The sequence below is a fragment of the Arabidopsis lyrata genome, assembly GCF_000004255.2.
Source record: "Arabidopsis lyrata subsp. lyrata unplaced genomic scaffold ARALYscaffold_4, whole genome shotgun sequence".
Taxonomy (NCBI): domain Eukaryota; kingdom Viridiplantae; phylum Streptophyta; class Magnoliopsida; order Brassicales; family Brassicaceae; genus Arabidopsis; species Arabidopsis lyrata.
The window spans coordinates 4,293,598-4,318,119 of record NW_003302552.1 but is presented as its reverse complement, the minus strand read 5'-3'; the positions used below and the strand labels follow the sequence as shown (position 1 = coordinate 4,318,119).

The following is a 24,522-nucleotide window of genomic DNA, read 5'->3' as shown; positions in this document are numbered from 1 at the left end:
CATAAGCCTAATAAGTGTGAGGAGTCAAGCTAGAGACTTAAAACAAGCTCACTTGGGAGGAAGTCCCATGACTATCTCTGTAAATAAATTTTTCCTTTCTTGTTATTTTTGATTTGTTTTGGTTATGTTTGTGGTTCTCAGGAATGGAGGAACAATCTGGAGATAGAGTAAAAATTCAAAAATTTTACTCTACCAAAGACCTTGTGATCGAGTATATCAGTCCAATGGAGTCCAAAATTTTGAAAATTTTTGGTTGCATCCGGAGACCTCACCATCGAGTAGAAGGCTCAAATATTTGTAGTTTTGCTCACAAAAAATTCCAATTCATCACCACATACTCAATCACAAGGAGATCAAGTACCAGGTTGAGCATGGAGCTGAAGCAGCTGATAAGCAACAACAAGGCCCCAACATTCCATGGGAATACACCAGAGAGGAAATGGACGACTACATCTCCAGGACCTTCAACTGAGGTACCACACCCAACCATCATTGTAAATACCATTTTCTGTTATTGTTTTTGTAGTGTCTCTCTTGAAATCTCCTTCAGATTTTTACTACACAAGGGACTGTGTAGTTTAAGTTTGGGGGAGGATTCAAGACGTATTTAACATGTTTTCTTTGAGTCTTTTTTTCAAATTTTGCATTTCACACTTGAGTCTGCATTCATCTAAAGCATAGAAAGAACCAAAAAAATTGAAAATTTTCTGAAAATGTATTCCACAAAAACAGAGTGTTCATTTAGTTGCATCACATTTAGGATCGAGTCTAGTATGTTATCATATAGGATGCATATGCATAGGGGATTATGATGAGATAGCCTTGTAAGCATGTTGGTTCAGTAGATAAACTCAATGCCCTCGTTGCTAGTTGTCTGATGCGTAGTCAATGAAATTGAAGTAAAACTGCACCATGTCTTGAATGCTCTACTCGATCACACTGTCATGATTTGATACCATTCCCTATCAATTTGAACCTGAATCTGATTTACAATTATCATGTCTTAGCATCAAATTTGAACTCATGGATACCATATACATACTTGGGTTTTCTTTCAACTTTTCACCACCCTTGCTAACCCAAGTAGCTGCTTCCACCATAGGAGCAGTTTCCCTAGACCTTAACCAAACCTTTCTTTTAAGCCCTGTTATATCTCTTGTGTGACTGTGAGGCCTATTTCAGGATTGAGCTTGGTAGAAAGTGTTAGGTTTGAACCGACAAGAGTAGTGTCTCTTGTAGTTCTAGTCCATGTTTTCTGGACTAGATAGGACTAGGTGGGAGTCTATTTTTGGGTGGGGATCGAGTATATGAGTAAAAGAAGGTAAAGGTTGATGTTTTTAGAAGAAGGAAGTTGAGAAACAAGTTAGTCTAGTAATGGGTTTTGAGGAACTAAAATTCGAATAGATAGGCTCTGTAACAAAAGCAAAAATTTAGAAAAGTCTTTATCATAAGAAGATAACAAGAGCCATAGTTGTCAAAGAAAACCAAAACCCACTAGATCCATCAAGAAAACTTCTCCTTAGAACAGAGTCAGAGAAAAAGAAAGAGTGATTTGATCAAAGATAAAAATGAGAAACAAATGCCTTGAGTGCAAAGGGTAGAACTAGGATCATTTTATGGGCTTGAGGGTAGTACCATCTGCTGGTGTAAACACGGTTTATGTTATTGGGTAGATGAGATACTATTCTTGTATGCATAGGTTGGGTCTTACCTTTAGCATTCTCCTAAAGCTCAGTCCATTTCTTTTGAGAGTCCCCTGTTACTAAACTTGAACCACCTTAAAGGGACTATCTTTGTCTCCTGACCTTCACCTTAAGCCAAATGAGTTCATTGATGGTGCATTGCTTGATTCACGTTCTGAAACTAATGAATGTTAAAGGGATTGGTCGATTTGAAAGCATGTGTAGGTCGAGTACAAGAGTCGGATTGAATTATAATAAGGCATGGCTAACGTTTTTGAGTAGAGATCGATCATATTGCATCCTAGAACTACCAACTTGGACCTTGATTTTATCTATTTTATCTGATGCTTTGGTTCTGAATCCCCACCTTCAAACCTTTCCTTCATCTTATGTTTACTTGTTTGCTTGAGGGCAAGCAAAGACTAAGTTTGGGGGAGTTGATATGTCTATAATTTGTATGTTTTACACATCCATTTATCACCATTTCGAGTCTAGTTTCGTTCATCTTTCATAGCATTCATCATCATTTCGCATAATTTGCATGTTTAAGTGTGTCTAGCATTAGTCTTGCATGCATTTTGCATTCTGGAGTTGTTTCAGGTGTTTCAGAGCTATTGGTGTTCAGAAAGAGCAAAAACAGAGCTGAAAGTCACATTTGGACCCTTATACTCGATCACCAGTAGCAGAGAGGGAAGCAGTCAGCTCAGCAGACCATCAGGACCCTTATACTCGATCATAGAGGAAGAGGAGCAGTCCATCCTGCCAGTTCACTATTATACTCGATCGCAAGGTTGAAGAAGCAGTCCGTCCTGACAGTCTACCCACATACTCGATCACAAGAGAGAAGAAGCAGTCCAGACCACGCCACCACCCATTCTACTCGATCACCACCTCGACCCTCTGATCAATCCGCACTCAACCAGACAACCTGAGCATAGGAAAGAGAAGAGGAGAGAAGGAACCACTTGATCGCGGCTTCGATTCACGCTCGACCATGAAGCCCACTTTGAGCCCATATACTCGACCACAACGTTCCATGGGCCTGTTGAGCGGACTCGAAGCCCACTTACTTATCTTTGTCGTTTTTATTATAAATAAGTCTCTAAGGGTTTTCCCTGGGACATTCTCTTTTCAATTACGTTTTAGACTCGTAACCTAGTTTCTTTCAGTAGCCGCTTTTGCTTCTGAAACTCTGTATTTTCGTTTCTTCTAAGTTATTGAGATTTCGCTTTCGTTTCCTTGTTCATTTCTGTTTTATTTCCTTTGATCTTAGAAGTTATGCAATCATCAATCGTTTCTGTGTCTTTGAGCATGTTGTCTGAGTAGTGACTAGGATTTCTGAGGATGGGATAGAGTAGATGTGAGACCCTTAGTCGATTCTGATGGTTAAATGTAGTTTTATTGAATCCCTTCTGGATTAGTTGTGTTTACTGCTTATTCCTTTCTGATCAACTGGAATTCGATCAAAAGCATTCTCGCACCCAAAAGGTGTTCGATGGAATGCTTGATCTACTAATTCCAGTGATAATCGTCTCTATCCCAAGGGATTGGCCGTTTAGAGCGGTTATTGACTTTAACAGTCGGTTCTTATTGCCTGCATAGTTAGATTCCGTTAATGGGAATTAGTCTGGGCTAGCTTTGCTTGAGGATTTGTTGCACGGGAGTGAGTAAGTCTGTTGTTGAACATGTTGTCTAGGGATAGCTTCATTGAGAATTGTTAACCATCATAATTGATTATGGAGTCCACACTATTCGATTACCCCATCCTTAGGAGTTTCTTATCCAATTGATTTATCTGTTTGCTTACCTGCTTCATTCACCTTCTCTGTTACTTGCTATTGAATTTGATAATTGTCTGTTTTCGGACCAGTTTACTCGATCACAGCCTCCCTTCTGGCAGTGAGCCTTGTGATCGAGTATAGCAGTCCATTTCTGCAAATTTACTGTTTTCTGCATCAATCACTAGAACTGTTAGAAAAACAACAAATTCATGCTTGGCTTGACTTAGTGCTTTCTGATCATATCTCATCTGTTTGCATCACACCTAAAGTGGATTGACACCTAAAATACTACAACGACAGGATAGTGTTTTAGGATTGATTGATCGTAAAAAAAATCTATTATCAATATAGAGTCTCAAATCCTTGTATCAACATCATTGATTTGAAAGAGAAATAAAAGAAAACCCAAAAAGAGGCAATCTTAATTACCCAAAAGAGCTTGTTTCAAGCCCTGAGAGGAGGACTCTCGCCGGTTACGTCTCGTTCCCACTTCACCTTCACCAAATCACGTCTCTCCCTCACCACCTTTGTTCTGATCTCTCTCTTTATAAACCACCTGCAACTCCTCTGTTTTGCTTCCCAAAAACAGACCACCCGTCCCTTACCTCTTCAAGCTTCCGCCTCTACACCAGTTGGTATCAGATTCTCGTCGTTCCTGGCGGTGAATTTGTTCACACATCATGCCTCCACCTTTAAAACCCGAAGATGAACAAAACAGAGGGCCCGAAAACACAATTAATTGGGCAGAGTTCCGTGATTCCTTACTTCAATCACAAACGGCGATGCAAAACGCCATCACTGCCTTGAATCAAGCCCTACTCCAGAATCGTATGGATGTCAACCCTCTCCCAGTAGCTGCAGCCATCGCAAATCCTCAAGAAAATCAAGACAATCGTCTAGCTCTCCAAAATCAACCCCAAGACTTAGCGATCGCAAGACCTCCAGAACAACGTCTCATAGACACACGTTGGGAAGCTAGCTTTCGCCTTGACATTCCTGAATTCCATGGTGGAATCCGAGGAGATTCGTTGCTTGATTGGATCGTTTCTGTGGAAGAAATATTAGAGTTCAAACGCGTGCCTGAAGATCGTCGTGTACCACTAGTAGCTACAAAATTCCGAGGCCACGCAGCATCTTGGTGGCAGCAAACCAAATCGACACAGTCTCGCAATGGGAAAAACGCTATTCAATCATGGGATAAGCTGGAAAAAAAAACTCAAAGACACGTTTATGCCTCACAATTATGATAGAACGATGTACAACAAACTACAAAACCTGAAACAAGGAGCTAGATCAGTTGACGATTACGCAGAAGAATTCTACCTATTGCTTACTCGAAACAAAATCGCAGATAGCCAAGTTCAATTGGTGTCACGATTCATAGGTGGGCTGCGACCTCAACTCCAAAGTTCTTTGGCTCAATTCGACCCTACAACGGTCTCGGAAGCTCATCGCCGCGCCGCCTCGTTTGAACAACAATTTCGCTCCTCAAAGTGGTCTTCATCAACTCCTCGTGCTCGTCTCTTGGAACAGAACAACACGTCCGCTAGCCCTGTCGCAAAGGACGCATCTGAACCGGGAAAAATAGAACAAAAACTTGGCTTCCGTGAAGATGAAAATGGAGTAAAGCGTTCAACCCGCAACGCACTTCGTTTTTTTTTCTTGTGGAGAATTAGGACACCGACAAACAGCATGCCCTAAACAACAGCGTCGTTCTATGCTCATTGACGACAATGGCGAGAAACAAGAGCCCGTTTACGATTCCACGGAAGAAGTGGATGGCGGTAATGACAATGAAGAACATGCAACGTTTGGCGACACGGGAACAACATTAGTTTCTCGCCGAGTGTTGGTGACACCTCCAGGCCAAGCAGACAATTGGCTCCGCTACAACATCTTTAAGTCAACATGCACCATTCGTGATCGCATTTGCACGTTTGTTATTGATTCGGGCAGCAGCCGCAACATCATTTCATAGGCAGCAGTAAGGAAACTTGAGCTTCCCGTGGAGACACATCCTTGTCCTTACCCTCTCACGTGGCTTCACGATGGTGTGGATCTTCGGGTCACACATAGAACGCTTGTACCGTTCTCAATTGGGCAGTTCTACAGAGATCGCTTTTATTTCGATATAGTTCCAATGGATGTAGCTCATTTAATCTTGGGAAGACCTTGGGAGTATGATCGAAAAATCATACATGATGGTTTCAAGAATACATATAAATTCACTTGGGAGACTCACCAAATTTTGCTCCTTTCCTCGCTAGAATTAACGTGTAACCCGTCACCACCACCACCCAAAGAAGAGCCTAAGTCACGGCCATCTCCTTTCTCACGGCTGTCCTTACCACCTACACAACCATCTGCGTTCTCACGGCTCTCGCTGCCACCTTCTCAGCCAACAAACCCACATCTTCTTTGCTCCTATTCAGCATTTGCAGCAGAGTTTCGTTTGGAAGGCGTTGCTTTTGCCTTGTTTACATATCTGACCAGCTCCCTGCACACCAAAACCGTAGCACCGTTCGCCACCCTCCTCACCGAGTTTAGTGATATTTTTCCGGATGAGCTGCCAACCGGTTTACCTCCATTAAGAGATATCCAACATCACATTGATCTCGTGCCCGGAGCAACACTCCCAAACCGACCTCATTACCGTATGAGCCCTACAGAACACGAAGAACTTCGTCGCCAAGTGGAAGATTTGTTAACAAAATGCTATGTCCGTGAAAGCCTGAGCCCGTGCGCAGTCCCCGCATTGCTTATTCCAAAGAAAGACGGGTCTTGGCGAATGTGTGTGGATAGTCGTGCTATCAACAAAATCACTGTGCGTTACCGGTTTCCCATTCCTCGTTTAGACGACCTCCTTGATCAAATCGAGACAACGTCAATATTCTCCAAGATTGATCTCAAAAGCGGCTACCATCAGATTCGAATTCGCCCGGGTGATGAGTGGAAGACGGCGTTTAAAACACGGGAAGGTTTGTTTGAATGGTTAGTAATGCCATTTGGTCTCTCCAACGCGCCAAGTACATTCATGCGTGTAATGAATCAAGCTCTTCGACCGTTCATTGGCAAATTCGTCGTCGTCTACTTCGATGACATCCTCATCTTCAGCACGTCCATGACCGAGCATGCCCAACACATCCGCGAAGTCCTTGTCGTTTTACGTCAAGAGAAATTTTTCGCAGCAAAACAGAAATGCGAGTTTGGCACCACCGAAATTCAGTTCCTTGGCTATGTGATATCAAATAAAGGATTGTCAGTGGATGAGGCAAAGATTGTCGCGGTCAAGTCATGGCCCGTGCCGCGCACTCTCACGGAAGTCCGTAGCTTCCAAGGCCTCGCATCTTTCTATAGACGGTTTGTTCCCCACTTTAGCACAATAATGGCTCCTATTACGGGATGTATGAAAGAAGGGAAATTCGTGTGGTCCAGTGACGCTGACCAAGCTTTCGCGATGATCAAGGAAAAGTTTACTTCAGCCCCTGTGCTAGTGCTGCCGGATTTTTCTCTAACTTTTGAGCTTCATTGCGATGCGTCGAAACTGGGTATTGGTGCTGTCCTTAGCCAACAAGGGAGACCAATATCTTATTTTAGCGAGAAACTCTCGGGAGTGCGTTTACGGTATAGCACTTACGACTCCGAGTTCTACGCAATTGTGCAGGCCATTCGACATTGGAGACATTATTTGGTGCACCGGGACTTTGTTCTCTTCACAGATCATGATGCTCTTCGCCACTTGGATAGTCAAGCCAAAGTATCGGCAAGCCATGCCTCCTGGATCGCATTCCTCCAACAGTTCACCTTCTCTATCCGCCATCAAGCTGGAAAAACCAACCGCGTCGCCGACGCTCTTAGCCGTCGCCACTCACTTCTCGCGTCCATCCATAACACCGTTCCCAGGTTCGCCTCCTTTGCAGATCTTTATTCAACGGACCCTTTCTTTGCAGCAATTTTCAGCGACGTTGAACGCGGGTTAACCGGCGACTTTACAATCCATGAGGGCTTTTTGTTCAAAGACTTACGTGTTTGTATCCCTATGTGCAGCCTGCGTTTACAGATTATCCGCGAGCTTCACAATGAAGGACATGTTGGTCGTGATAGGACGCTAAGTCTTGTGACCACGTCCTACTTCTGGCCATCAATTCGCCGTGACGTTGAACGTTTTGTGGAACGCTGTCATGTATGTCAAAAAGGAAAAGGCAAAGCGTCTAACGCCGGTTTGTACATGCCATTGCCCATTCCGGATCAGCCTTGGACTCACCTCAGCATGGACTTTGTCTTGGGACTACCGCGAACACAACGAGGTCATGATTCCATCTTTGTCGTTGTAGACCGTTTCTCTAAAATGGCTCATTTCATTCCCTGCAAGAAGACATCGGATGCGGTTAATGTGGCCACACTTTTTTTCCGAGAGATTTATAGGCTCCATGGACTGCCATTGTCAATCGTTTCCGACCGTGATTCTCGTTTCCCTAGCCATTTTTGGAGATCATTATGGAAGTTACTCCGGACTTCTCTTAACATGAGCACCGCATATCACCCTCAAAGTGACGAATAAACGAAGGTCGTCAACAGATCATTAGGCAGTCTCTTGCGTTGTTTGGTCGGAGATCATATTCGCAGCTGGGATTCAAAGCTTTGTCAAGCAGAGTTTGCTCACAATCATGCAGAAAATAGGAGTTTGGGTTTCAGCCCATTCCGCGTCGTGTATGGCCTGATCCCTCGCGGGCCGCTGGACTAGACACCAGTACCAGACCGTACCCGTTTCCATGGGCAGGCCATTGACTTTATTACGGAGCTCGAGCTGGTGCACAAGACCGCTAAGACCAATTTAGAAGCAGCTTCAGCTAAGTATAAGGTAGCAGCGGATGTCAAACGTCGAGAACTTCTCTTTGATCCGGGTGACTTGGTATGGGTCGTGCTGACCAAAGATCGACTTCCGGTTCGAGAGTATAACAAGCTTAAGTCCCGTCAGATTGGCCCGGTTGAGATCCTTGAACGTATTAACCCGAATGCATATCGCCTTCGGTTACCACCACATTTGAACACATCGGACGTCTTCAACGTGAAGTACCTTTCACCTTACCATGGAGACAATGACGAACCGGATTCGTGGGCGAATCCTCTCCCACCTGGGGAGACCTGATGTAGCGTACATCCTACCGGTTTACGACCGTCGAACAAGCGGACCGGTTTAGTATTACTTGTTCGACAAGTTAGCGTCATCTCATTATTTCGTTGTTTTGATTTCTTTAAACTCGGGATAAGTCTAAATCTTTCGAGATTAGATCATATCTTTGCTTAGGATTAGATCGCATCTTTGCTTCCGTTTTCCCTTTATATAGAGTCTCAAATCCATGTATCAACATCATTGATTTGAAAGAGAAATAAAAGAAAACCCAAAAAGAGGCAATCTTAATTGCCCAAAAGAGCTTGTTCCAAGCCCTGAGAGGAGGACTCTCGCCGGTTACGTCTCGTTCCCACTTCACCTTCACCAAATCACGTCTCTCCCTCACCACCTTTGTTCTGATCTCTCTCTCTTTATAAACCACCTGCAACTCCTCTGTTTTGCTTCCCAAAAACAGAGCACCCGTCCCTTACCTCTTCAAGCTTCCGCCTCTACACCAACGACTCTACGTTGGGGTTTGAATAAGAGATTGGCCGTCAAGATATGTTTTCGGGTAAGCTCCATGGTTTTTTCAGTGGGGTTTAAGATTTTTATGTTGGAAAATGATTAAAGGAATCGAAGGAGCACTTATAACACGAAATAAGTTAAATCAAATCAGGCAAAGGTATGTAGAAAACAACTTAGTTAAGGAAAGTAGCGAAAAAAACAGAGTAGCTAGAAAACAGTTTTGTTGAATTGGAACTTGGAGGACTTCTCCACCATAATTCAATTTTAACCCTTTTTTTTGTTTTTTTGGACAAAATAAAGTTTTAAGCTTTAACTTCTTAATTTAAGAGGATTTAAACTGTTGAACAGAAAAAAAATCAGAGGATTTAAATTTAATTTGTTAGAGAGACTAAAGCAAATAGAAAATGGAATTTGGTTTCCTTAACGAGACAGAAAGAAGATTTCAATACTTTTTACTTATTTCTCTCTTTCATAATGTAGAGACCCTTATTCATAACCATGCAAGGTAAAATCCAAAGTACATATAGTTACAGAAACACAATGATAACAACTGAGCTGAAATGCTTTAAGGCAACATACGTTTTGCTGAGGCGATGGAAGCCTCAACAATGCGGAGCCATGCTCGACGCCAAGGACAATCAAAGCACATAAGTACAAGAATACCTATCAACGCGGTCACATAAGTTGCAGCAGTACTAAAATAGAATACCACCATGTCAATAGCAGCTTCATCGCTTCCTTCTTCTCCTCCATTAACCGCTTCATCTGAGCTTTTATTAGCCTCACAACTTCTATCGGTCGGTGGTCCACAAAGAAGAGGATTACCCAGGTAGCTGTTCTCGTCGAAGGTGTCAAAATGCCTTCCTTGGGGAATGATTCCTGATAAATTGTTGTAAGACACATCCAATAAAGCAAGAAAATCAAGGCTGGTAAGTTGTTGAGGAATGCTTCCTTGCAACATGTTATGAGAAAGATTAAGGCTCTCAATATCCTTCAGATTGGAGAAGTTGGGTGGTATAGAACTCGACAAGAAATTGTGAGATAGATTCAACGCTCGTAGGTTTGAGAGATCTCCAAGCTCTTCTGGGATAACACTGCTTAATTCATTGCTTGACAGATCCAACCCATACATATAGTCAAGTATTCCTTTGTTGAACCCAGAGCCACCAAAGTAAGAATCATACCTTTGCTTCGTTGCAAATTTGATTTCAATTTTTTGAAAAGTAAAGTAGTCTACCTCGAGCTCCTCTACCATGAATGTGTATTTGTAAAATGCCAGGTCAAGGGTCTCTGTGGTGATAGATAACCTATTGTACGCAGATTCCTCTCCTCGTCCAAATGATAAATTATTGAGGCATGAAGGTATGAAGCCGTTGAGCTTGTTATCTGAGAGATCTAAGAGTCTGATCTTGCTTAAATCACAGAGATGTATTGGAATAGATCCTGTTAAATTGTTCCCACTCAACAAAAGAATTCTTATGGGGTGGGTATCAACAAACTTTGGGATACTCCCAGAGAGATTATTGTTCCGCAGATCATTTCATACGAGAATGTGTTGAAAACGGCTTGATAGAGGTAGAGCATGTGCCGGGGAATGAACAGAGAGCAGACATCTTAACAAAGGCCCTTGGGAAGATTAAGTTCAAGGAAATGAGGGAGCTCATAGGTGTGCAAGATGTGGTGATCAAGGATTTCAAGCTTAAGGGGGAGATTGTTGGTTTAAGCTTGAGAGGAGCTTAACCGGTGGGTTACTTAAACAACAAGTCATTGGTTTAATGAGATATTATTGTAAATCCTTTAGGAGTTATCTAGAAAGGATCTTTGTGTTATCCTAATTGAGATATGATTAGGTCATAGGGTTTTGTTATATAAGGACATGTTGTGTTGTGATATGACTTGTATCGTTTAGAGTTTGTAAAAGAGATTGAGAGATAGGCTTAGGTTTTTGAACGAGTTTTCCTAAGTAATAAAAGAGAGTCATTCTTTTGATTGTGTTCTTGATCATATATACAAACTAGACAGAACTCTCTATTTTTATAAATCAAAGACAACCACTAACACACAAAAAGAAACAGAGAATCTGAATTTTAATACCGCAAATCATCCAAACTTACAATTACAAAAAAACGATCGTTGCAGTTTTTAATGGATCTAAGGATAGTAGCAGAAAATTTTGAATGGGAAAACAAAATCAGAATCTATACTAGTATTTTTGAAGTACATTTTTAGCGGATGGTTAAATTGTTTTCGGATACAAATGGTACCCGACCCGATAAGAAATTTCCTTCATAAAAAAATTGGTTGGATCGGGTTATATCTAACCCAAATCTTGCACCGGTGTTTGCCTAAAAATCGGATACAAATATTACCAAAATTCGATCGTATTCACTAATTATGTTTCTATATTTAATAATAAAGATATTTAGAAGATTTGGTTCTGATTTAAATTTATAATTCTCCTTTCATCTTTGTTTGATTATTTTTTGTAACTGTTTTGAATTATCATATAATACATAAAGTTAAAAAAATCTCAATTTTTTTTTGCGTATATTATGATTTAAATTTTAAAAACGGACATATATTACCCAATTAATGAAAAAGTGCGTGTTCAACGTTCCACTTCGGCTAAAATGTTTAGACAATGATTCAGAGTCATATTATAAATAGATCAAAATGAATTCAAATTTGAATGAGCATGAACCTTAACTTAACAAGCATCCAAATTTAAAATTTTGTATACGAGTTAATTCGGTTTTTAGTTAAACTGTTTCATTTTACCAGAAATATTATAACTGATATATTTGAAAGCAATAGAAAGTTTATAATATTATGAACATTTGAACATATAAAAATAAAAAGTAACATGTGCCGAATTATATTGTGGGACGAGGTTTTATGGTGGCCTGGCAGGACGGGTTTTAAATCAACATTAATAAAAATTTAAAATATCATTAATTCACCGCTTCAATACAGGACAGTCTAAAATCAATAAAAAGTTTATAATATTTTAAACATTTGAACATATTAAAAAAATAGCACGGAACAGATTATATTGCGGTACGGATTATATGGCGGGACATATTTGAATTAACATTAATAAAAATTGAAAATATCATTAACTCGCCGCTTCAATACCGTTTCAATACAGATTAAACCCTCATTTTATTTTATTTTATTTTAATACCACGATTATTAGACATATCGAATCAGCCTGATTTAATAAGATTGTATAAAATAAAAATTATCTTGTGGTATACCACTACTTAATAAAAATTATAAACTATAAAAATATAAATGTCTTACAAAATGATACTAATTGCAAATTTTTCTATTTAATACATAATTATTAAATTTAAAAAATCACTACTTTTAGTAAATAAATTATCATGCGGTGTACCGTGAGTTAAAATCTAGTTAAAGAAGTAAAATTCGTGTAACAAATGACAAGAAATTCATATGACGATTACACTTATTCTACTTATTCTACTTATTCGGTTATTCCATTTGATTTGCTTATTACATACCACCTTGTATTGTTTGTTCCTTATTCGAAATTATATATTATAGAACAAATATTAGCCTAAAGAACGCTGAAACGGATAATAAGAGTTACAAAAACCAAAATGGGAGAAAAAAGCACGTGCTCGTATAGGAAATAAACCGTCAGAAACACGTGGCAGGAGAATCTTCTGTTCTCCTCTACCATAGGTAGGAACTAGGAAGGAAGGAAGTACATAACTTGCTTGGAGTAAACAATTCACGTTCATTTTGTAGCTTTATCCGACTTGACGTGGCAACTTTATACTTGTACTGCTGATCCTTTATCGTAAAAGCATTTTGTATTAAAGAACAAAAAAAAGCATTATGTATTTAGGAAAGAAAATTAGGATTCCTTTGTCCTCTTTGAACGAGTTAATTTTTTTTATCATATAATTAAAAAAATACAAAGATTATATTTCCATGAACTTTCATATATTTTTCCAAATATTTATATTGAAATATTAGAAGCAAACTTTTAAAATGATACTTAAAAGGAGTAGAAGAACCAATCCGAATATAAGTTCTCTTGTCTTGTAAAAGTTGTATAGAGAGAGAGTCAGAGAGAGAATGTTTCGCTTGTCTTAAACCATGTACGAATGATGGAAAAAAACAAAAAAACAAAACCAATGTACGAAAATCATCCATCCAATTAGTAACGGGCACGTCAGCATTAGCCCACGGAAACCAGACCATGTGAGTCACACGTGATGTTTTGTTCCTTATCTCATATTGCCTCAAACGCGGATTTGCTGCGTTTGCTGACCGAGTCGCTCTTTTCTTGACCTTTTTTTATGTGTTTTCTTGGAGGGCTTCTTTCCTTGCTGTCTTTGATTCTTTTTTTTTTAATGTTCTCTACGTTTCCTTAGCCTTATTTAGAAGACATACAATGCGTATGATACGCCTCTACGTACACATTTACATACAGCTATATATAAAACTAAAATCATCGCCTCCTTTTTAGTCACACATTATATAAACACCTAAAAGAAACAAAAATAGAAAGAAAACCCCAACAAAAAACAAGAAAAAAGGAGGAATTAATAACAAAGAAAACCCCAACAGAAAACAAGAAAAAAGGAAGAATTAATAACTTCTGAAATCTATGGCAAAGAAGGTAAGGAAGCTTCACGTGACGGTGAAGCCGGTGAGGCTTGATGGATTACCGGCTATTCTCGGTGATGAAACCGCAGGGAAGAACCTTTCCGCGATGGTAGAGGTGAAATGGAAAGGACCGGTCTCCGGTTTTGGATTAGGCTTCGTCCCTTTCTATCGGTCGAATCGACCGGTTAACCATACGAGCTCTAAACCGATTGCTTTAGGCGTAAGCCATGTAGAATGGGAAGAAGAATTCGAACGCGTTTGTTGCATTGTTGGCCCATGGAACCTCTCCTTCAATGTCTTCTACGTGAGTTTTCTTAATTCTCCTTTTTAGGATTATTAATTTGATGTTTAAACTCAATTAATTGAATTCATCTATTTTTGGCATTAGGGTGAGAATATGGACGCAAAAAACAAAAAGTCTTTGATCGGAAAAGCATCGTTGGATTTGTCGGAGTTAGCGTCGAAACAAGAATCGACGGTGGAGAGAAAGCTTCCGATTCGGTCAAAAGGTTCCGTACTTTCGAAGGAAGCAACTCTTTTGGTAATTAATCTGGTCAATTAAAATCTAACACATTATTTTTTTATTCACCAAAAGTCATTTTGAATTTGAATTATTCTTGTTCTCATTGGATATTAAATTAATCTCGGAAACATCATGGAAAGGTTTTAAAGACTTTCCTTAGAAAGAAAAAGTAAATTAATAATCTAATCCTTATCCTTAATTAATTAAGACACACGGTTGTTTATTTAAATCAGGTCAACGTGACTTTTTCCGAGGTAAGAACCGAACCAGACGACTTTATGCAACTTGGTCAGGTCTCCATTGACTCAGCAATTCCAAAGAAGATGTCAACGAGTCGCCGCGGCGGTGTAAGGGATTTTGATTCGTCTTCATCTCCGGCAACTGCGTCAAGTTCAGGTGGACGGAGCCCAATTGTTGAAACCGGGTCATCTTCAAGCCGGGATGAGAACCAATCTGAACCGGGTCAGAAAGCCGGGTTTAATTGGTGGAAGAGAAGACGGTTAAGCTTTTCCATGACATGGAGAAGAGAACCGGTACGTAAATGTTTTACTCAATTTTCAAAACCCGGTTCGCTTTTGAGCCTTAACCGGACCGGTTTATTTTTGCAGAGAGAAGATGAAGTTACAAAGACATCAACAAAACCTTCGGAGGAACCAGAAAAACCGTCGACGGCGGCGACGGAGCTAACGATCGAGGCAAACAAATGGGTAATGAAGGATTTAGTGAGCCGCAATGGTAAATCGAAACTGAAATCGGAAGTCTACTCAGCGTCGATTGATCAGAGAAGCGAGCAAGCCGCCGGAGAAGCAGCTTGCGCGGCGGTTGCAGTGGTGGTGGCGCATTGGTTCCATGCGAATCCTAAGCTCATAAATCCTTCAGGAACAGAGTTCGATTCGTTAATCACGCAAGGCTCTTCTTTATGGCAATCTCTTTGCGACAAAGAATCGTATCTGAGATTGTTCCCAAACAAGCATTTCGATCTGGAAACGATCGTTTCCGCGAATTTACGACCGGTTAGGGTTTGTACTGAGAAATCGATTACCGGGTTTTTCAGCCCGGAGAGATTTGCTTCGTTGGATGGTCTAATGTCGTTTGATCAGATTTGGGACGAGGTAGAGAAAGAAGTAGCGTTAGCCTCAAGTAATGGTGAAACTAGGGTTTATATTGTTAGCTGGAACGATCATTTCTTCGTGGTGAAGGCAGATTTAGATGGTTATTGCGTAATCGATTCGTTAGGGGAGAGATTGTTTGAAGGATGCAAGCAAGCTTACATTCTAAAGTTTGATGATTCGAGTTTGATGTATGAGAGAGAGGAATCGTCGGAGAAGTTGGTTTGTGAAGGTAAAAAGTGTTGTAGAGAATATATAAAGAGGTTTTTGGCGGCGATTCCGGTGGCGGAGTTGGCGGCAAAGGAGGAGAAAGGGAATGTAGTGGATGTGTCTCTTCTTCATGAGAAACTTCAGATTGATTTGCATCATATTATGTTGACTAACGATGATTAGGGCTAGTTTTTGTTTTTCTGACTATTGATTGGTGACTCGTTAGTGTAGATTTGTTAGGATGGTGAGATATAGAGAGAGTATTTTTGTGCATATGGTCGAGATAATGTGTTGGGATAAGTCGAGAAAAAGTTTTCATTTGTCCTGGCTTATGTACTAAAATCAAAACAGGGTTCCTTTTTGGCATGTTTTTGAGAAAGAAAAAAAAAACAACCTGAATCCGAACCTAATGTAGGTGATTCGATTTAGTTTCTGTTAAAGCTTAAAACTGAGTTAACATTTTTAGAAATTTTTTGTTGTCGGTTCTGTGTGCAATGGGTAAAAACCATAAAACCTGACGGTACTAAAAACAGATATGAGAAAATAATAGAGCAATGCTTCCGATATGAGAAGAAAAATAGAGTTTATGTTGGAACCTGCATTTCTAGGCATAAAAACAGATGTTTATAAATGTTTCTAACTAAATGATCATTAAAGCACCATTATGAAAATGGAACACTATATATCGATTAGTCTATGCTCCTTATGGGATGCAACTAGTCCCTATATTTTGACCAAATTTGATATTAACTTTTGTCATACTACTATCCCAATGGCTAAGATACTCTAGGTACAAATCCATCAAAGTTACAAGCATCCTAAACATCACGGATCAAGTGGCTAGGATTCACTTTCTCGCAAAATAGTGATTTAATAATTTTCATGGAACACCTTTCGGCTGTGGCTGTTTAAGAATTAGTATTTGGTCTTGGTTATATACATCAAAATTTCCAGCGGATTTTGTGACAAAAAAAAAAAATCAGTCAGAAATGGATCTAACGATAACATGCCAAACGGCTTGAAATTTCCTACGTAATTTCTGATAACCAAAATTTTCTCAAACCTTTTGGATGAATTTGTTCGGAAAACGTCCATCGGAAATGGCTTTAACGATAATATTCCCAACTGTTTGGAATTTATGACAAATACCCTATCAGTAATTTTCAACATTCACAATATCATTGGCATTTTCTGATAAATTTTAATATATTAGAAATCTCCATCAAATTTCCAACGAAATTGTGATCATCCACATGGAAGAATTATCGCATAAATCTGTCAAGATTTGTATACACATTACAAAAGCAAATTGGTTAAATCTTGATGATCGATCTCAGAGTCAAAACACGCCTCTGATTTGTTATTTGTATTTACTGCATTTTAACGTGACGTTGGTCACGTTGCAATAATACATCATATTAGCATAGGTTAGTGAGTGGATCAATCTAATCTTTTTATTACTAATTCCCATTCACCTCTTCCCTGCCTCTGATATTTTGTTCGTTGGGAAAAACTAAAGATGTAAATCAATATGCATACATAGAATTCACCATTCTTACTTTATATAAAAATAAGTAGAAACAAAAGCATCATATAAAATACATGCAAATGCTTCAATACAAAACTATTTGAGAAACATGTAAGATTCAAACTCAAAACTAAAAATATCCTACCAGATTTTGCCCTTATTCTGACCAATTATCTTGGTGAGCCACTCCGGCTTGTATGAAGCAATGACTTGGGCTATTCCCAATCCAATCAACAGTCCAAGTCCATACCCTATTGCCACTGCTTTCCAATCTAACACTTGTTCTTCTTCTTCTTCTTCTTCTTCTTCTTCTTTCTTATGGTCCTGTCTTGGAGATGCACTAGTGTCGAAGCAACTTTCCTCGAGAGGAAAACCACAAAGCCCTGCATTCCCTTCAAAGGAGGATTTCAATTGCCCAGTAATTTGTGTTCCTTGTGGTATTTCACCATTGAGTTGGTTATGAGACACACTTATGTACGCCAAAAACGAGAGGGCCTTGAGTCCATTAGGAATAGTCCCTGAGAGCTGGTTTCTTGACATGTCTAGTGACTGGAGCTCCTTAAGATTGGCCAAAGACTGAGGAATATGGCCTGTAAAAGCGTTGTTTGATAAGTTGAGTGCAATCAATGCCTTTAAAAGGCCAATGGATTCAGGAATGTTTCCTTCAAGTAGATTTCTAGAAAAATCAATGGTGCTGTAGGAAGTTAGGACCTTCGCTTGCTCCATGTGTAGACCTTTGTACTTCAAATCTATACGATCCAAAAAGGTATAGACAACTAAACCATAAGGATTCTTCTCGTAAACCATATATAAACCCGCATATTCATTCATCTTGGAGGACGATACTTTCCAATTCACAAAATATCTTGGCGGCAAGCTTCCAGTAAATTTATTATCAGATATCTCAAGTATTCGCAGCTCTGGAAACCCAAGAGGACCTTGATGAGGAGGAGATATAGGACCATAAAACTTGTTTGAACTGAGGGTAAGGACTTGTAACTTTGGTAAAGCCTTGAGCCAGAAAGGAAATGTGTCTTTGATTCTGTTGTTGTCAACGCTTAGAAACTCTAGAGATGAGCAATTCAAAAGAGACCTTGGAAGTTTCCCGGTTAGTCGATTGTATCCAACATCAAGTGTCCGTATGGAGGAACCGACAATGAATGTGTCCGGAATAGTTCCTTCCAAATTGTTTTTCCGGAGATTTACAAACGTCACATTACTCAAACATTGAGGAATTGGACCGATGAGGTTGTTGTAGTTTAGATCAAGGACACCAAGCGAGGTTCTGGTGCATATTGATATAGGTATCTTCCCAGTGAAATTATTATAACCCGCAGAGAAGGCGTTGATAGAGTGTGGTAGACTAGGAAGTGCTCCTTGAAAGTTGTTTGACTTTAAAAGTAATATCCGCACCGATGAACTTACTAAAACTTCCGTTGATCCTTCAAAACCGTCGAAAGAATTATTTAAAATATTCACTAAATGCAGAAGAGGAAGGCTCCATAACCATTCAGGGATTTTTCCGTCGATTCTATTGTTGGATACGTCTATAGCTTCCAATTTTTGAAGGGTCTTGAATATGTTTGGGAACTCTTTGAGGCCACAGTGCTTTAAGAACATCATTGCCATGTTTAATGGGATGTATGAATCTGAACTTAAACTGGCTAGAGATATACTATTACCGGAAAGATCAAGGTGCACCAAAGATTTGAGAGAAGAGAAGAGTTTTAAGTCTATTGGGTGGCTTGTGTTTAGATAAGAAAGGTCGAGATGTGTGAGGTTGGTGAGCTTTGAGACAGGCTCTATGATATTTCCTTCAAAATGGTTAAACCCAAGGTACATGTACTCAAGCCTAAATGACGTAAAGGAGTTAGGAACTTCAATAGAACCAGTGAGATTGTTTTCACGAAGATCAAGATAAAATAAATAAGGATTAGTGAAGAGGGAAGAAGGAATGGTTCCAGAGAAATCATTTTTATAAAGATTTAGAACAGAGAGGTTAGTTAGATTTTGTACAAGCGGGATAGTACCGGTGAGCTTGTTTTGGTCAAGGTACAAAAGTTTTATCTGGGTTAGGTTACTAATTGTGGGAGGAACTTGACCGAAGAAGCCACTAGAGGAAAGAGAAAAGACCTCTAAATTGTTGAGATAGCCAAATTCGGAAGGGAGTGAGGAACTGAAGTTATTGACCTCGAGATTAAGGTAACGAAGACGGTGCAACTCAAAGAGGCTACTATTGGGATTCAAAGTTCCAGAGAAGTGATTATGAGAAAGGTCTAAAAGTGTGAGCTTGGTTAGATTCTGCAAAAGTGGGAAACTACCGGTGAGATCGTTTTGGGAAAGGTCTAACTGATAAAGCATGCTAAGGTTACTAAATGAGGAAGGAACTTGGCCAAGGAAGCTATTAAAGGAAAGGGATAAGACCTCTAATTTGTTGAGATTTCCAAACTCGGAAGGGAGGGAAGAGGAGGTGAAGTTGTTGTGAGAGAGATCAAGGTAGCGAAGATGATGAAACTGGAAGAGGCTGCTGTTGGACTTGAGAGTTCCACTAAGACAGGCCCGTAGTCGTAGCTTCGTGACCGCACCTGTGGAGTTATCACACCAGATTCCATTAAAGTAGTCACTGTGGTTACAACGGCGGGTATCAAACTCGTTCTTGAACTGTATAAGGGCTTGAAACTTGTGGGGATGACAACGTACCAGACCAGCAACAGGATTATTTGTAATGAATCTTATAATGACAAAGCTTGAAGGGGAGACACAACAAAGTAAGAGTAGAGAGAGAAAATGCAAACGCATGGTCGTCATGAAATGTTTTTAAGAAGAATGATTTTGTTTAAGGAAAGTGAGAAAAAAATGATATAAATAAAGGGGAGGTTTTTCATTGAAACATGACTTAGAAGAAGTCAGAGCTAACTAAGGTCAGAAGAAAAGTATACGTAAGTGCCAAGTTTTTTTTTGGTATGATGCATATGTGCCAAGTTGATATCTAAGAGCCACAAAAATCATGACGTGAAATCCACGTTACTAAATTTCACCAACGTAAAATTTGGAATGGAAATCCACATCAGTTTGAAATTTATAACCTATGTTCAGACACATTTGCTACGTTTTTGGATCGGAGGATGGAGAAGTTTATACCTCTTAGAGCTTTACAAAATAACATGTGGCATTGATTATTTTTTTTGGATTGTCAAAGTTCAAAGTTAGGGTCTTAGGGACGTGATAAAGAGGCATGGATTATTGTTTGTTTGTAGATTTGTCGAAGTTCAAACTTCAAAGTTAAGGACTTGTCAAAGTGATTATATCACTCTCTGATTCGTCATTCTTACGTCGCGTGAGTGAGGGAGAGAGGTGGCGAGAGTTCTGCTTCGATGCTTCAAGTACACTAGAGCTCTTAAGTGCTAGTGTTAACAGCCCCGGCCCAATAATTAGAGGCCTTAGGATAAACAAATTTTTGGACTTTTTAATACAAAAACTTTTAAGCAAATTTATATATTTTTGGGCTTATTTGAAAAAAAAAAAACACTTTTGGGCCTTTTTCGAAACAAAATGGTGAAAATCTTAAATAGTTGGGGCTAACGTTAAAGGTTGAAAATATAATCGTATTTCGGGTATTTCGGTTACCCGAAATATTTCGGTTCGATACCGATTTGGTTACGGTTATTTCGGTTATTAAATTTACTATCTATTCGGTTATTTTCAAATTTTCGGTTCGGTTCGGTTCGGTTTTTTTCTTCGATTTCGATTCGGTACATTCGGTTCAGTTTATTTGCTCAGGCCTACTTGGGACTTGTTTTCTTAACAAATCTTAAAATATTAAAATTTTGGGCTTTTTTGTTGAAAATTTAAATTTATTCATAGAAAAAAAGTATTTACGGGAGTGGAAAAATCAAATGAATCAATAAGAAGGTGTTATTCAATCATGAAATTTGAATCAATTCTAAGGTTTAGAATTGAAATTCGATATTTTTAAGAAACTATTTGTGTGGATTTCAAAAACTCTGTTGTATATCTAGGATTTTCATTCTATTAATTTAATTTACTTATAAAACTCCCAAGTGATTTCATTTAAAATGACTCAATATATAAGTCTTCTAGGTTTTGAATAACACTAAATATTTGATTTACAAATATAAGATTAAACAACACCAAATATTAATTAAGTCAAATTGAGAGGGATAGTCCTCATAATCTCATATTTGATCTCATGTATTAGAAAAACGATTTCGTAAATAAGGATAGTGATAAATTAATTTATCCAGAAACGTGTACGTGACCTGGTTTCAAAAATGAGACACCCTTACTTGAGTTGGTCATGAAAAACAACAGCTTAGCTTTTCTTTTTTATTATTCTCCACAAGCAAATAATATAAAGAATTTCTCTGTAAAAGGTGTGAGATGGCAGAGGAAACAATAAATCATGTTTTATTTGAGTGCACTCATTCTCAGAAAATATGGGAATTATCCGATATACCTACGGCAATAGGTAGTTTTCCTCTAACCTCGAAATTCTCAAATCTAGATTATCCTTTTTGGAAGTTACCATCTAATCTGGATGAGGGAGAGAAAACCTTCAGTTATGCTTGGATTTTGTGGTTCATCTGGAAAGATAGGAATAAAAAGGTTTTCAAGGGATTACAATCTGAACCCAGAGACATTTTAAATCATGCTTTGAGTGAAAAAAAAATTTTTTTGAAAGAATGTAAAATTTATTCAATAAAAAAAACCAGTGTTACAACAAGTGCATCAGTTTTGAGTTTTATAGAAATACTCTGTTTTAAATTACAAGCTTAAGTTTGAGTAGAAAACCAAAACATGAGAAGGTCTGCATACTTGTGGTTCCCCGAGCTGCGAAGAAGTGTGATCTTGTTCCGAATTGTTTTCCCTATCATTTGGCTAAGGCGAGGGGCTGGAATGTGAGCTTCGCCATGCCTGCGGTTGTTCCGTTCTCTCCAAATGTAGTGGACAGCAACCTGAAGAGAATACCGTAGAAGCAGCAGAGTGTGTTTGCCGAGAGTTGAGCTTGAAACAAGTGACTTGATCTGGTCCCATTGAGAGGTGTAATGAATCCCTAGGAGACCCTTTGTTGTTTGTTCCCAAATATGATGAGAGTAGCTACAGCTGAAAAAGATGTAGTTTCTAGTCTCCACCGGTTCTTGACAGAAGACACAAGCTGAGTGTGCACCCTGATTCCATTTCAACATTCGGTCACCCATAGACAATCGATTGTGCATTCCAAGCCAAGTTATGAACGCAAATTTCGGAGTGGCTTGCGGGAACCACACGCCCTTTGCCCATTCACAAACGTGGCTCTCTGTTCTAATGAGCTTCCATGTTTCGCTAGTGATAAACTTCTGCTTGAACCCTGCTCTTCCTTTCCATAGGTGCACATCATCAACAGCTCGTCGTTGTTTCTGCTTTACTTTCTCTATCTTTGTTTCGATTCTGTTTAATAGGTCCACACGATGATACCTTCGTCGATGGTTGTGTAGGACTGTTTCAACAGTGGCAGTCTTCGCAATCCCGAGATCAATGCATCCCCTGTCTCCAAGCATATCAGACATCTTCCCCATGGAAGTCCATCGGTCATACCAAAAAGATGTGTTTCTTCCACTTTTGATTTCCATTCGGTGGAACTCTTTGGCTACATCCCTTAGTTTAAGTAGCTTTCTCCACATCCAGGATCCCTGCGCAGAAGACCCGCGGATGTTCCAAAAAGACTTGTTACGGATTAGATATGTGTGAACCCACTGTCCCCACAAAGACGTCTTAGCTGCGAGCAACCTCCATATTAGCTTTAGACCGCAAACTGTATTTGTTTCCTTTAGTGGCCTGAGACCTAAGCCTCCTTCACGTTTGGGAAGACAAACTGTTTGCCATCCTATCTTTGCACTGTGAGTCTTTAATTCTGGTCCACTCCACAAGAAAGCAGAACATAGTTTTTCTACTTCTTTCATACATTTTCCCGGTAAACAAAAGGCCGATGACCAGAAATTAGTGATACTCAGAAGAACTGACTTTATAAGTTGCAGTCTTCCTCCATACGAAAGGAACCTGCTTGTCCAAATACTGATCTTGTTCCGTATCTTCTCAATAAGAGGGAGATAGTCACTGCTAGACATTGCTTTGGTCATGAGTGGTAGCCCGAGATAACGCACTGGTAGAGTTCCTCCTTCAAATGGAAAATTTTGCAAAATCTCTTCCTGAGTGGTTTGTTGGATCCCAGCCATGAATAGAGCCGACTTCTCTAAACTGATCTTCAAACCCGATATCTTGGCAAACTCATCAAAAATAGTGATGATACTCTCCACTGATCGCTTTGTTCCTTCTGCAAAGACCATTAAATCATCTGCAAAACATAAATGCGTTAAGAGAATGTTATGGCACCGTGGGTGATAACCAAATTTATTCTCCGCCGCTGCTTTGTTTATCAAGTGAGATAGTACATTCATGCAGATAACAAACAGGTAAGGTGATAGAGCACATCCCTGCCGCAAACCCCGTGAGCTACCAAAGAATCCCGCAAGCTCACCATTAACTTGTACCGAAAACGTTGCTGTTGTTACACATGACCGAATCCAGTGAATAAATTTTTTCGGGAAGTTCAAAGCCTGCAGCGTGTTGAGCAAGAAAGACCATTGAACCGAGTCGAAAGCTTTGGAAATATCAATTTTCATCGCACATCGGGGCGATATATCTTCTTTATGGTAATCTTTGACCAGTTCAGATGCAAGTAAGACATTTTCCATCAGTAAGCGATCTTTCACAAAAGCGGTTTGGTTTGAAAGAATGATCTCCGGTAGCAGTTCCTTTAAACGATTTGCTAGTATCTTTCAACCTTTAACGTTAGCCCCAAAACTCAGTTGGATCCGATCGAAACTAGTTCTATTACGGAAACTTTGGAACGACCGGTTCAATCTATAAAATGTCGGATTGATGGCTCTTGGAAAAATTCAGATCCAACAATGGGTATAGGATGGTGGTGTTTTCAAGGAAATAATCAAACGATACTGCTCGGTGCAAAGTGCCTTCGGAGGTGTCCCTCCCCTCTTCACTCGGAGATGGAAGCTTTAATTTGGGCTATGAAGAATATCCTTTCAAGAGAGATCGATTGTCAGGTGTTTGAAACAGACTGCTCGGAGTTAGTCTCGATGATACAGTCACCGGATGAATGGCCTGCTTTCTCCAATTTGCTAGACGAATTTGGTTTTCTCCGTGTCTCTTTCCCGTTCTTCTCGCTTTCTCTTATTTTTCGTTTATGTAATGTTCAAGCGGACTGCTTAGCCCGTTCTTCTAGACTTTTATTTTCTGAAGTTACTTTTGTAAACTCTTCTCCTCCTAATTGGGCAACCAATCAAGGAGTTATTTATTAATTAATGTCTGGTCGACGAAAAAAAAAATAATATA

At 39.4% G+C, this 24,522-nt stretch overlaps 3 protein-coding genes across 3 annotated transcripts; 1 reads left to right on the top strand and 2 right to left on the bottom strand.

Annotated features, from left to right (window-relative positions):
* Positions 1-9,568: 9,568 nt before the first annotated feature.
* On the bottom strand, positions 9,569-10,633 carry LOC110229403 (probable LRR receptor-like serine/threonine-protein kinase At1g12460). Its single transcript, XM_021029468.1, has one exon. The coding sequence runs from the start codon at positions 10,354-10,356 to the stop codon at positions 9,667-9,669; it is 690 nt and encodes a 229-aa protein (XP_020885127.1). The 5' UTR covers positions 10,357-10,633; the 3' UTR covers positions 9,569-9,666.
* A 2,799-nt stretch (positions 10,634-13,432) lies between these two features.
* LOC9314922 lies at positions 13,433-15,950 on the top strand. The gene is made up of 4 exons (XM_021029467.1): positions 13,433-14,046; positions 14,131-14,283; positions 14,499-14,798; positions 14,874-15,950. Exons 1-4 carry the CDS (start codon positions 13,744-13,746, stop codon positions 15,765-15,767), a joined length of 1,650 nt encoding a protein of 549 aa, XP_020885126.1. The 5' UTR covers positions 13,433-13,743; the 3' UTR covers positions 15,768-15,950.
* Positions 15,951-17,129: 1,179 nt separating this feature from the next.
* On the bottom strand, positions 17,130-20,465 carry LOC9314921 (receptor-like protein 12). Its single transcript, XM_021029465.1, has one exon. It carries the CDS (start codon positions 19,918-19,920, stop codon positions 17,254-17,256), a length of 2,667 nt encoding a protein of 888 aa, XP_020885124.1. The 5' UTR covers positions 19,921-20,465; the 3' UTR covers positions 17,130-17,253.
* Between the last annotated feature and the right edge of the window lie 4,057 nt (positions 20,466-24,522).